Source organism: Abrus precatorius, unplaced genomic scaffold (genome assembly GCF_003935025.1).
Source record: "Abrus precatorius isolate BTA unplaced genomic scaffold, Abrus_2018 Scaffold7, whole genome shotgun sequence".
Lineage (NCBI taxonomy): Eukaryota > Viridiplantae > Streptophyta > Magnoliopsida > Fabales > Fabaceae > Abrus > Abrus precatorius.
Window position 1 is genome coordinate 31,968,761 of NW_020874417.1, and position 14,075 is coordinate 31,982,835.

General features: G+C 32.2%; 1 protein-coding gene across 1 annotated transcript; it reads left to right on the top strand.

Moving 5' to 3' along the window:
* Window positions 1–848: 848 nt before the first annotated feature.
* Window positions 849–11,609, top strand: LOC113873461 (protein timeless homolog). The gene is made up of 21 exons (XM_027511591.1): window positions 849–951; window positions 1,064–1,216; window positions 1,323–1,482; window positions 1,576–1,894; window positions 2,062–2,199; window positions 2,274–2,463; window positions 2,573–2,703; window positions 4,705–4,917; window positions 5,319–5,485; window positions 5,944–6,022; window positions 6,472–7,023; window positions 7,109–7,479; window positions 7,698–7,775; window positions 7,852–7,956; window positions 8,182–8,418; window positions 8,613–8,681; window positions 8,889–9,116; window positions 9,384–9,494; window positions 9,694–9,801; window positions 10,785–10,901; window positions 11,450–11,609. Exons 1-21 carry the CDS (start codon window positions 849–851, stop codon window positions 11,607–11,609), a joined length of 3,789 nt encoding a protein of 1,262 aa, XP_027367392.1.
* The last annotated feature ends 2,466 nt before the right edge of the window (window positions 11,610–14,075 follow it).

Consider the following 14,075-nt stretch of genomic DNA (forward strand, 5'->3'; position numbering starts at 1 on the left):
TTGAATCTTATTGAAATAAGTTTAAAATATAGAAAATGATCTATAAATTGAAATTATGTGAATTTAAATTAATTATAAGAGGTATTATTTCAACAATTGTTTATATGTATAGTTGATTTTAATTTTTTTAATAAAATAATTTATTTATACTATGTTAAAAAAAAGATTATTATATGATAAACTGCTGAAAAATATACGTGTATGTGTGTGTATTTTTTTAGATCGAATGCATAATTTTTGTATCACTTCAAGGTAATGTGAAAATTAAAAATAAAATGAATATTATTTATAATCATTGTTCAACTTTTAGTATAATCGAAATATTTCTTAAGGTCACAACATTTGATGTGTATACATACTAGAGACAAATAAAACGAAAAATAAAAGACAAATAACAAGAAAATGAGAGATGTTAAATAACCATTAATATTAAAGTATTTATAAATTTAAGTTGTTAACTCCAAAGTAAAATTTTAAAAAAATAATAAATGTTCAATATATATTTCTTAACAAGTGTAAATATAATTCAAAAGTGCTTTTCAACAGTAATGTATGTATATATATAATAATAAAAAAAATAAAAAAATGCAAATAAAATATAAAGTAAATTGTGAGAATATTTAGAACTGTATTTGTATTGCACCATCACATTGACAGCTCATTTGAAAGACCCGAGATCGAAACTAAACGACATCGTTTTAGGGTCCTCTAGCCCTGCCTGGAAAAGCGCGGGAAGATTTTCCGCCATTCTTCAACTGAACTCGCACCTCATTTTAAGTCCCAAAACTCCACACTCTCTCGAATTCCGTCACCGAAATAAGGCAATTTTCTCTGGTTCCCACAGCAACATGGACACCGAGGGGTTATCCCTAATCTGTGCCGGTCTCGGAACCGTCGAAGAGGACCTTCAAAACAACCGAATCGGTTACACGAAGGGCGAATACTGTCTTGGTGTGTGTGTCTCTCTCTCCTTTCCGATTCCCCCCCCCCCTTTTTTTTTTCAAATTCAATTCGGTTTAAATTTTCGATTCCTCATTGATCACATTCGTCACCGACTTACTAGATAACCTGAAAGACTTGCTGAGATTTCTGAGGCGCGACGACCCCCAAACGCGCGATGTGTTTAAACAAGTTTGCAAGTGGAATATTGTTTCCAAGGACTTGATACCTATCATTGAGTATTACCACGAAGATCGCAACCTTCTTTTGAATGCAGGTTTTTTTTATTTTATTTTTTAATCTTCTTTTCATTTCATGATTTTGCATAAATAATGTTGATGGATGCGTGTTTGGGATTTGAGTTATTTATTTATTTATTTCAGTTAAGGTTTTGGTGTTTCTTACAATGCCGATCGAGCCTTCGTCGACTGATATTCCTCAGCAGTTGGAGTATTTGTGGGGTTTGAAGTCTGCAGTGACGAACAGTGATGTTGCTGCAGTGATCGTTTCGTTTCTAGAAAGACCACTTGAGAATTTGGAGCAGTGAGTGGCGTTGAACTGTTGATTAGGAATGGAAATAAAAAGTTGAAAACTTCACTTATTTTGTGTTGGTATTTTTTTATTGTTTGTCTACAGTGATGCGTTCAGTGAGGATGATTGGAAATTGGTGCAGCTAGTGCTTACATTATTTAGAAATATCCTAGCTGTTCAAGAAATTCCGTTGCCGCACAAGTCGGGGGGATTAGCTAGTCAGTTTTTATCGCTGAGAGACAGATTTCTGGAACTTTTGTTCCGAGAGAATGTAATGGATATAATCTTGGTTATATCTCAGTATGTTGGCGGTTCTAATGTTTATCTTCGTCAGGATAACTTGCTTCTACTGGAAATTTTCCATTGCATTTTTATGGGTCAGGACCCGGAGTTAATTGTTAAGGGGCATTTGAAAGGATCAAAGGTGAGCCCTCTTAACCAATGTCTTTTTTTGCCAAGCTGACAAGAAGCACCCTATTGATTTAGAGCATTCTTACTCGGATGTTCTTCGCTACCACTCTAGTGCTGTTATATCTTATTCTTCGGTTAAATTTTTGTTTGGTCAATTACATTTTGTAAAGTTCATTTTAGGCAGATGAAGACCCTCAAGCTTCTCTTAGTAGTCTGCAATCCATTATTGAGGAGGAAAAGAAGAGAAGAAATACTTGTAGGCTTGGCAATATAAGTCGACATTCGCAATTTAGTGGCACATTTGCACGGCTTACCATGGTACTATTTTTTACGCTACTGATTAGTTTTTATCATAGTAGACTTGAGTGACAATGGTTGACTCCTTTTGATAGGATGGTTCTAAGGCAGTTTTTAAGGGAAATCCTAATCCTTCTCATAATGTGCTGCTCAAATCACTAAACCTCACTCGGGGTCCTGCCAAAAAAATTGCATGGGATCATCCAAGGTTGCCTTCAACAAAGGATAAGATATTGGAGTTGCTTCATGGATTTGTTAATCAGTTTCTTTCTGGTGGATACAATGGTATATGATTTTTCAGATTAAACTGTATCACTTGCACTGTATATTTTTCTTCTTTTGATTTCCAATTTTAAAGCTAAAAAAATCTCATTGTAATTTGAACCTGTATCAGTTTTGATGAGATCTGTTCGTGAAGATATAGAAAAGGAACATCCTGCAATACAAAAAAGTGATGTTGTTGTTTTCTTTCAAGTGGCTGAATTTGTCACTTCATTTCAGTTTTACCAGCATTCAGCGTCTAAGGTGAGAATGATAATTGCATACATCTTGGCATACTTTTCTTTGGTCCTTTTTCAAGTTGAAATACTTAATGTTGTCCCTTGGTTTGAGATATTAAAAGAATTTTTTTAAGATATTCATGATTTTGATTAAAAAATAATTATGATTCATTTAAATATTGGAATCATATAGATTATATCCATACATATTCAGTTTTCTAATTACTTATCATCTAGTAAGTGTAATGAATTTTTAATTCGATTAACCAAGTAAGTGCAATTCTTGCAGCATGTTGACCCAAACTTTTCATATAATGATAGTTTGTAGGCCTTATAGTTTCTGAATAACACTAGCTACTATTTTTGTATAACACAAGGGGCAACAGCAACGCAAGTAGAATTTAAAAATGGCCTACTCACATTTGAGTCTCCAAATTCACTGATTTCTTTAAAATGACCGCTAGCAGAATATAGAGCATAGACTGCTGAACAAATTACTTTGCATGCTGAAGTGAAAATGCTTTACATAATGTAAATTAAGCTTCAGCAACATTTCATACGGTGCAATTATTGTCAGTTTTTGTCAGTCGTAGTTGTGTAATTGAAGGAGAAATTAGTGTACCATCATGCCACGTGTTTGTTAGAACTTAGAAATAACATGTTGATTGCCTAAATACAGGCTTGTAAAGATAAACCAAATTCATTGGCTTTTACAATGTTCTTTTTTTCCTAATCTAGTGACTATGTCCTTCTGATTGAAAAAAAAAAAAAAAAGAGCCACAATTTGTTATGTAACGCAAATCACAGAGAGTTATCATTGGTTTGCATTTTCTGATGATTATTGTGCCATTGTAAATGTATTTGAATCTTGAAAGGGCAGAAAGTAGTTGGTTAGAATACTTTATAGAAGTGAAGTAGTGGAACAGTTAAAGTTGTGAGGTGTAGGGAATTAGCTTAAATAGTAGGAGAGGGTAAAAAAGAGGTATTCAAATTTCTTAGTATTAGAAACAGACTAACAGAGTTGTGGTTCAATCCTTAGGTGGAACACTCATTTTTTCTGTAAAGATTCCACTACCAATAATAGTCTATTTGTTCTTTCTCTCTTCCAGACTCGTTGAGCTCTCTCAATCTCTCTCACTCATGGGATCCTAACAAATTCTTGGAATGCAATAATACCCCATGTTTAGTGATGTAACATGGAAGTAACTTAGGAAAAATGACTTGAATTTCTTTTGATCAGGAGCTTTATGCCCTTGTTTTATGTACATTTACTGCTACACGGACTATTGTTTTAGATTTCTTTTTCTGAGTTTTATATTAAATATTAGTTGCATTTGTAGGCTACATGTGACTATATGCCCTGACTTAATTTGAATAAGTAGATTACAGGTGCCTGTATGTTCTGTTGTCTCAAAATATATGCCCGTTATTATCAAACTACTTGGTATTGCCAAGGACACATTTGATACTCTATAATTTTAAAAGGTTATAAGAAAGAAAAATTTTATCTTTTTTTTTTTACTGATACTGAATAAACTTTAAATGAAAAGTTAACTGTTATGCACCTTGCTTCTTTTGCTAACAAGTTGCCAATGTGATTGCTCCAATAAAGAGGGGAAGAGTAGTTGGCTCCCCTTAGGTTTAGTGTGTGATACATTAAAAAATTCCGATTATATCTTAATATAATTATGCAACATCTTGTGCTATAGTTTAAGTTATACCTGTCATATGCGTTTCCAATGAAGGTTTGTATTGATAGCTTTTGCTGGCCATTGATATTAGAGTTCATTAAGTTGAATATGAAATAGTTCATCATTATTCATGTGGTATGATTAGGTTTTTACAAAAGAAGAATTTTGGCTGAAAAAAAGGAATTCAACAGGATGAAATTAGAAAGTAAATAATAGCATCTCTTGCGCTCATAGTTTGAGGTATCACTTGCTACTTGATTTGCAAATTGAGTACCTGTCATTTTTCAATCTGCAATTGTGAAAATTGGTCACTCTTATGTTCTCTTCTTATTAAGGTCAATGACGGATGGGACACATTTGAGACTTTTGGGGATAAAGATGCAGATACTTCAGATTTCAGTGGTCAAATATGTGGCCCAATTGCAGCATCCTTGAATGAGTCAATGTTTCAATTGGTCATTTCAAAATGGCGGCATGCCTATGATGGTCTAAAGGAAACAAATGACTACCAGTTTCTATCTGCAGCTGGTTCTCTTTTGAAAAACATGGTAATATGCACTATCAAATCTCAATATATTTTGCTATGTTTTGTTTATTTAGAATTTTGCATATGTCCTTACATTGTGTGGTGCAATTTGACAATTTTCTGTTATCTTTCTTTTATATCTATGCTCTCATTTTTAAACAAGATGTCTAGATACCACGAATATATCTTACAGATAGTCTACTGCTCCACTTCAATAAACAATTTTCTTGTCAATCTCTTCTCATTCCATTTTTGTTTGCCTTCCATGTCTTCCAGTTTGCTTTATTATTGTTTTGGTTAATTTTACAAATTATGGCCTTCCCCTACTACATTAAGTTGAACATAGGAATGACACTGGCAAGAATTCTGGCTATTGGCATAATCTCTTTAAATGTTTCCTAATTCCCTTTCTTTATTTTTCAGATTCGCATGCTGGATTTGATACTTAAATTGTTGCCAGAAGACTCAAAGGAGCCACAAACAGCTCGCATCCTTCTTTACAAGTTATTTTATGATCAGACTGAGGAAGGGATGACTCAGTTCCTGTTGAATTTGATGAAAACGTTTGACACCCACAAACAACCCAAAAGGTTTGACATCTGTATCTTAATAAAGGAAAACTTCACATTCTTAGTCATGACTCATGATCATAAATGGACTTCATTTTTCATGCTTTAAACTCATTTTAGCAGCCTCTCAGATCTAGGATGGTTGAAAATCTATTCAAAGTACATCTATGATAGATTACTAGATATGTCTTCTTGGTTCATACAAAAGATAAGCATAACATACTCTGGTGTACGAGTGTTAATTGTTACAAAACTAGGGCAGGTAAGCTGCATTGTGATAGCTAGTAGAACATAGTTTCTTTCCAATCAAATAAACCTTCTCCTTGATAATCAACTTAAACAGTTTACACTTCTCAATTAGAATGCATTGTGTACAATTTTCTGTGATGAAAGATATCCAAGTGTTGTCACTAGTCGTATGAGGGTCCAATGATGACAGTGATTTTATACATATTTTTGTTGTGCTTGTTTCCTGTCAGTGATCTTGCAGATTTGGTAGAAATCATTCACAAGGTTGTAAAGCTGATGGATAACCTTCAGTCTCGAGGAGCATTGAGGGTAAGCTGAAATTACATGCTTGTTTGGTCTATAAATATACAACTGTTGAGAGTTGATTAAATCTTTGAAAAACAATACTGAGATCTAGAACAAGCAAGGCAAGCTGCCTGATACCATTTTTTCCACATATATTTATCAATTCAACTTCTTATGCAATATGCTGCTTGTTCATAGTGATTTTGATTTCACACTTAAGTAATAACTATGCTTCCATTGACCTTGTTAGAGAAGTAATAAGTCATTAACCTTTTAGGATAGGTGGTCCTTGCTGTTATTTATTATGAAATTTATATAGATATGTAAACAATCTTACAGTTACCTTTTAATTACCCTCTTTGAAATTAATGTTTGGTCATTGGTGTTCCCAGCTCTGCTACAGGTGTATTTTCTGATATTTTAATATTTTAATCCTTTTCTCTAATCCCTACTTCATATCTTATAAATTCAAGGTGTCTCGAAAATTGAGGAAGGCAAAAAAAAAGAAATTTCCAGAAGGAACAGAATCAGGGGACAAACCAACTGAAGTTAATTCTTGCTTTCAAAATGAAACTGGTGACAAACCCACCGAAGATCATTCTTGCATTCAAAATGAAACTGGCACTCAATTAGCAGAAAATCAGCCCCTGCAGGAATACACGGCAAATGCAAATTCCACCAGGGAGGATGTCCCTGATGATAACGAACATGAAAATAATGTTGAGGAAGATGGTAACTCCCAAGTTGGTTTAGAACAAATGGAAACCACAAATTCTAAACATGCTAACAATGATATGTTGGATGGAACTGGTGATTTTTCCGAAGATGAGCAACTAAATGCAATTAATGAAGTTGATTTCAAGGTTTCATCATTGGTCTCTGCCTTTGCAAATCACAGCCTCATTCAAAAATTATGTTGGTTGCTCAAGTTTTATAAGAGCAATTCCCTTGCTACAAATCATTACATAATAAGCATGTTGCGGAGAATAAGTGATGACCTTGAACTCCATCCAATGCTTTACCAGGTTAGCTTTTCATCTTAAATGAGGTTGTGTCGTTTTTGAAAGTGAATATCATATATTAATTGTTATTGTTGACATATTCTTACAGTTGTCACTGCTCACAATTTTTTATGACATCCTGGTTGAACAAAAGTCATGTCCCTGCAAGGAATATGCAGATATAGTTGATTTCCTAACTTGTTTGGTTAGAAAGATGCTAAAGAAAATGAAAAAGCAACCACTCTTGTTTGTGGAAGTCCTTTTCTGGAAGTCCCGTAGGGAATGCCATTACATCAATGCTGAATATTTGTTAAATGAGCTTGGTCATTTGAGGAAAGAAAGTATAAATTGGAACAACACTCAAGGAGATGGAGGAATTGGTTCATCCCCAGGGAAGGCATGGACTCGTAGAAGCATAGCTGATGCACTTGGTGAGGATGAAGCTGATGTTGTGATCACTCATGACTCAGGCTTTCAAGAGTAAGATAACGTTCTCAAACTCTGCCTGAAGCTTCTTATGTGAGATTTTCTACTTTCTTTGGCTTTTGGAAAAATTTTGGCAACACTGAGATAACATTTTTTAGAATGTAGGACCAATTTTCAATTTTATGTTTGATTGGTTCATAAATATTCATGATCAAAGCTAGATACTGCAAAGAATTAGCTGCAATTTTTTATTTTATTTTTGTTTCTTTCAGCTATAGAGACAAGCTTGATGATGTTATTGAAGGCTTCACATCTACCTCAAGCAGTGATGATGGCAAAGATGATCGCAAGTATGTTTACAACTTGAGATCAAATTCTAGTTGAGATTTTATAGTTTCTGATACTGGGTTCACTTGGACATAACAGTGAGGAGCAATTGATGGAAGATGAATCTCGTATAGCTCCAAGGAGAAAGAAAAAACTTGTTCTTGATGGTGATATGGAGAGACAGATTAAGGATCTCTATGAGAAGTAGGTTTAACCTGATCAAAATTTATTTTCTGGAATGTGGAGCATAATTTAAATTAGAGCCTTGTCAATAAGAAATTTTGTTTATTTAAGACACCATTAGTGGAAACGTACATATAGTAGTCACCATGATAAATTGATCATAGCTTTTCAATCTCGTTTCTCTCTTGCTTGTAAGATTTAGCCTTTGTTTTCATCCATGGTTCTTTCTTGCTTCAAATACCCTAGATTCAAAGATGATCGACATTGCAGTCGTTGTATCGCTGAAGTCATAGATCCAGATGGTAAAATTTCACCAGCTCAAATTTCCAATATATTAAAAAAATTAGGACTCAGAGTTGTGCCTATGAAAAAGATGGTTGATGCTGAAGGATCTTTGTCGACTACCCCTAATCAGTTAGAGGGTGATGGAGTAGCAGGAGTTACTAATCATAAATCGGAGGGAAGTCTGTCAGTTCAGCACCTGTAAGTTTATACTGAATTTTTATGCTTATTATGTATTACTGGTATTATTTTTCCAGTAAATTTATGTTTCCTCCTGCAAATGAAATGTTCTGTCATTATTGTTCATACTAATTCAACAATTTTCTTTAATACAATTTAATGGATTAAATATGTTTAGGTGTTTTCTGAGTTTGTGTTCAATTTCATATTTATAGGCAGAAAAGGAAGAGGGTTCAAGCTTTCAATGAAGATCAGGAAGCTCTGATCAAAGTTCTATATGAGCAGTAAGTGACACATAACTTGGTTGCTTCACTTGCTTGGTTGAAGATTGTATTTGATCTCTCTGCTTTTTTCTTGGTGACTTCTGAACAAATAGTTAAATAAGATCGTCCTAGGTTTTTTGAATTTTATATTTTATTTTGCATGCGATGACAAATAACACGAGAATTTAGCTTTTGATTGTGCTAACATCTGGGCTGTTACTTCTGCAGATTCAAGGACCATAGAAGATGTAGCTACATGATAGCTAATGCACTGGATGTGGATGGTAAATTCACTCCTGCCCAAGTCTCTCGAAAACTTAAGCAGCTTGGTTTATGTAATCCTCGGAAGAAGAGTTTTGAAGGCAAAATGCACCCAAAGGGTGAAGATCTCATGGATTGTTCAAAAGATAGAATGAGTGAATCTGATGATGAGCCATTGATATCGTTGGTTGAAAGGTAATTTTGTGTTTGATCTGTAGTTTTACAAAGCTGGGACATTAATACTTCTGTCTTTTTAAATAATATTCACTCATTGGCATGCTTAACTTCTTCAAAAATGTCATCTAACCATTTTTTATTAGAGATAGTTTTAAATTTTATACATAAATATATTCTTCAGCTGAATTTCATTACTTTGCCTAGTGCAACTTTATTGTGCTGCCCAGCTGGATGAGTCTACTGTTTCCTCCCATCAACTATTGTTTAATGTTTATTTAATTTTAGGAAAAAAATGGAAAATATCAAGGTATCAAGGGAACAGTCACATGGACAAACCGGTGAGGATATATTGTCAAAAGATGATTCTGATGAAGAAATGCTCAGTTCTGTTCTCAAGTAATGCTCCTTTGTCTTTCCTCTTCTAGGACCACTAGTTTACTGATCAATGATAGGACCATAAATGTTTATGTCAGGAATTTTTTTGATTTGGTGATTGTCCTTGTTCCTGTTTCTATCTGCATTGACTTGGAATATATGATGAACTTGTCTGGCAATTTTATTTTATTCAGAATTAAATATCATTTATTTACTTTAGGAAAAAAAGGAACAGCAGAGTATCAACTGAACAGTTACTTGAATACTCCAGTGGTGATACATTGTTGAGAGATGATTCAGACGATGTCAAGATCAGCTCTTCTCTCAAGTAAATATTCTATATTTTCACTTTTCTTTTCATGGATATTGTTGATAAATGATAAGACCGTAAATGTGTATATCGGGAACTGAGTCTGAGCCGTTGATTTTTTAGCTTCTCCATCCGCTCTGACTTGAAAAATATTACTATTAATTTTTCCCTTTCGACATGCTTGTTCTGTTGGCAATTACAATAATAATGTTCTTTTTATTTTCACTCCTTTGTTGACTCTGAACCAACATAAGGTGCTGTTATCATACCTTTTAACTTATTATGTATTTTAAGTGGCAAAGTAAGAGGGTTTTAGATAAAGTTATTTCTATTAGGCTGGCCTTTAGGCAATGCTAGAGATTTTACACGATCGATAATCACTTGATCATTGTCTGAATGGGGATAAAAACTGATAAATTCATTTGGTAAGAAGGTTAAAGTGACATTCTCTCCAAAAACTTATAGTACAAAGAAGAATAAGGTACAAATGAAACTTGAAAGATTGGCAAAGTAAATTGTGGAGTGCGTAAAGGATTTAGAAGGCTTAAAGGTTATTTTATTGAAGATGTCTTCTTTGCTGAAGCAAAAGGGAGTATTGTTTTGTGTTTCTTCTTGTTTTAGTTTCCCCTTTTGTTGTGGGTGTTTTGTGGAAGAGAAAGAATGGACTAGAAAAGTGTTTGGTTGGAGGAAGAGAGTAAGTAGTGAAGACTGCTAGGAGAGCTTTGAAGATTTTTATTTGAAGCCAAAATCTTTTGGGGGCAATGGCAGCGTGAATCTTTGGATGACCATATCACTAGTTTAGCCTATTATTTGAAGGGAAATCTGGTTATAATGTTTGTTACGTTTGTATGCAAGGAAAGATTCCTTTTTCTTTTATTTCTTAAATCAATTATCCATTGACTATGAATCTTGTGATTTAAGTTGCTGTCATGTGTTGACCCCGTTCATACCAGATTTAATTTTGTCTGTATTTGTATTTTGGGGACAACTTTTGGATGTAGGAGAACTAGAAGATCCTTTCTTAAATCAAAACATGTTGAGCTTGAAAACATCCGAGTACAGGAGAGAATGATGAGCAATGAATCTTTTAATGGAGGCATGAAAGAGGTTTTGGAAAGGTACGCTGTTTAACTGCAGAATTATTGTTTTTGGTAATAGACTAATAGAACGCTTTTATCACCTAGTAGGAAAAGGCTTTTTTTGTTGCAATAGCACACTTTTGCTAGTTTGATTATTTAGGCTGACAACTGAGTTCAATGAGTTTTAACGTTCCTGGATATTTACTGTTAAATTGTAGAAACATTTATAGTTCTTCAGATGTAAATAGGAATCAATGGATGCTTATGCCAAATTAAACAGAACAATCGGCTTTATGCAAATGAAGAGCAATCTACTTGTTTCCTATTCAACAGTCTGCTATACAGAACATAGCTTATTACTATCTTTTTAAAAAATAAAAAAATTAGTGGGGTCATTCATGTTGTGTCTGAATAAAAGATGGCCAAATTCGATAGAATATATTCTGCCAATATTTTCACATACGACATAACGCAGTATCGTTGATAGAGCAATTTGAGCTTAAGAATATACGGATACAGTTTATTTGAGCCTTTTTTTAAGGTCGAAGTTGATTTATTGGGTGGCTGACTTAAATTTGCTTTGGCAGTGAAAATCAGGTTGGTTTCTTGAACTCCTACCAAATAGAACATCAGCAAGTGGATGACTTGGCAGACTCAGAGGATGAAGTGGCTGTTAGTGCATTTCCTGACAGAGCCGTATCCAGAAGGAAGCTGAGAATGGTGATTGATCCGGAGGATGATGACTAAGGGGAAAGCGTGATTAAGGTCCAGTTTCTTATGTATTTTTACAAATATTGTATACTAAACTGATACTATTTAAAGATTGTATCATGTGTGTATACTCATTTTTGGTTGTAACTGTTTAAACAATACATCATCTCTATAAAAGTCACGCGGTCACTTTTAAAACATTGAAGTTTGTAAACTCATTACTACAGACTTAGCACATGCATTTTTACCTTTTGATTTAACAGATACAATACTGCGTAGCCTCTTCCAAATTTCTGTTGGTCCTGAGGATGCAGGCAGAATGATATGGTTACAAATTCTTTTTCCTGATATCTCTCTCCTATGTGAATCTTATCACTTAACCATCATACACGTACATATGCTTGTCAGATTGATCCTTAGGAAGGAGTGGAATTTGTGACCTATATGAGTTGAAGATCAATGAAGCATCTAGATGTTTCGGAAAATTTCCAAAACTAAATTGAGATATTTGTTCAAGTCATGACTGATCCAGAGTAGCTTAGGGACGTACATGTGGTACTTGACTATTTGAGGAGCCTTGAACAGGACATATGAATGTGATTTAGAGTGCAACCATTTTAAGTGTCGAAATTTATAAATAAATCAAAAGGGGTAGCACGGACGGGGATGTGATATCTGCTTAAGTGGAAAGGTTAATAAATATAATCTTGTTTAGTTCAACTTTTAAATAAATTTTTATAAAAAATTATTATAAAAAATAATAAAACTTATTTTATAAGTTAAAAATAACTTACAATTTTTATTTAATTTCTTTAAGATTTAAAAAGATAAATTGTTTCTAATTTATAAGAGATAAGAGATGTTTTATTAATTTTTTTATTAGAATTTTTCTAGAAGTTTAATCAAAATAAAATTTATGAATAAGTTATTGAAAGAGAAAAAAAAATAATATAAGAAATAAATAAAACTTTTTTTATAAATTAAAAATAACTTATCTCTTTAATTCTTTTTTTTAAAAAATTAATTTATGAAAATTTTTAATTAATTTTTTTATTAATTTTCTTTTACATGTACTTATCCAAAAATTTATCCAAGCAAGTCCTCAGTCATGTTCAAAATACAATTTGCCTTATATGTGTGAACAATTTATAATATAATTTCTAGTGAATTTCAATTGTCATAAATATTTGTAATAGTTAAAAATTAGTTATTATATTAACAATTATGACATTTATTCTTGTAAAGTAAATAAAAAATGTCACATTTTATTTTTTTTTAATTTTTTTAAATTACTCTTTTTATTTATGAAAATTAATATTATTAAATAATTTTATTTTTCTCAAAATAATAATCATTTCATAATTTTAAAATATTTTTTAATTTTACTTTAAAAATAATTGTTATCTCAAACATATTTTTTATCTTATTTTTTATTCATTTATTGCATAATATAGGAAATTATATAAAGACTAGTATAATAAAAAAAAATTGATAATATTTTATATAAAAATAAGATAATTAAATTCATTCTGCTAACTGTTTTAAAAAGTATACGTTTGGTGGATCATTTCCAAAAGAGATTATCCCATTAAGTAAAAAAGCTTTCTTTGTCATTTTTCCTAAACTGTGTATTGACCTGCTTTTACTGTCCACCCTCCATACTTCTTTCGTAGTTCTGTGGACTCCATTGGACCCATCAAGCTTAAATTTTGAAACTTATTAGTCATTGACTTGGTAATCACAAAATTTAAGAAGTGAAATTGACTCTCACCTACCAAAATTTTATTTATTATTATTATTATCCATGGAAAAACTCATTATATTGCTTTCGAATTTGACCATAGATCTAAAATATTCTACCAGGCTTTCATGACCTTGCGATTTCCCGTACTTGTCTCATCTAATCTACTCGTAGTACTTTCATCACTCATATAGCTTGAGGTATATAAAAGATCTTATATTGTTTGCTAATTTGGACATGATAAAAAGTTTAAAAAATATTACACTTATAATAAAAGTATAAAAATTAATTAATACTTACTGATTTTAGTTTAAAATATTTAATAAATATATTTAATGTTTACATCATCTATATATTCTTTTTCATTAGTATATGGTATTTTTAATTTTTTTTCGTGTTTGTTCATTGATAAACCAATAAAAAAATATAATTCAAACAGATTAAGTCTAGAGAATTAAAAAATAACTTAATATGTAAAATAAAAAAACTAGATATAGGAATGAGTAAGTTGACAGATGAATTTTCTATATAAGTTTACATAATTTTTAAATTGGATATACAGATCAACATAAAATCAATTATACGTGGAAATTCAAGATATAGACAGTTTTTCCCAAAGTGAGTGACACTTCTCCATTTTTATGTTAAGTTTAAATCTTTAATTTAAATTAAGAAAATAGATTCCTTTTATCCAAATAAGGATAGCTGATATAATTTTCAACCCCATTAATTGCATATCCCCTTGAAGAGATCATTGGATT

Coding starts and splice junctions, on each gene's coding strand:
- LOC113873461 (XM_027511591.1), top strand. CDS start 849: ATGGACACCGAGGGGTTATCCCTAATCTGTGCCGGTCTCGGAACCGTC. Junction 8,682..8,888: donor ATCAAAGTTCTATATGAGCA/GTAAGTGACACA, acceptor TTACTTCTGCAG/ATTCAAGGACCATAGAAGAT. Junction 9,495..9,693: donor ATGCTCAGTTCTGTTCTCAA/GTAATGCTCCTT, acceptor TATTTACTTTAG/GAAAAAAAGGAACAGCAGAG.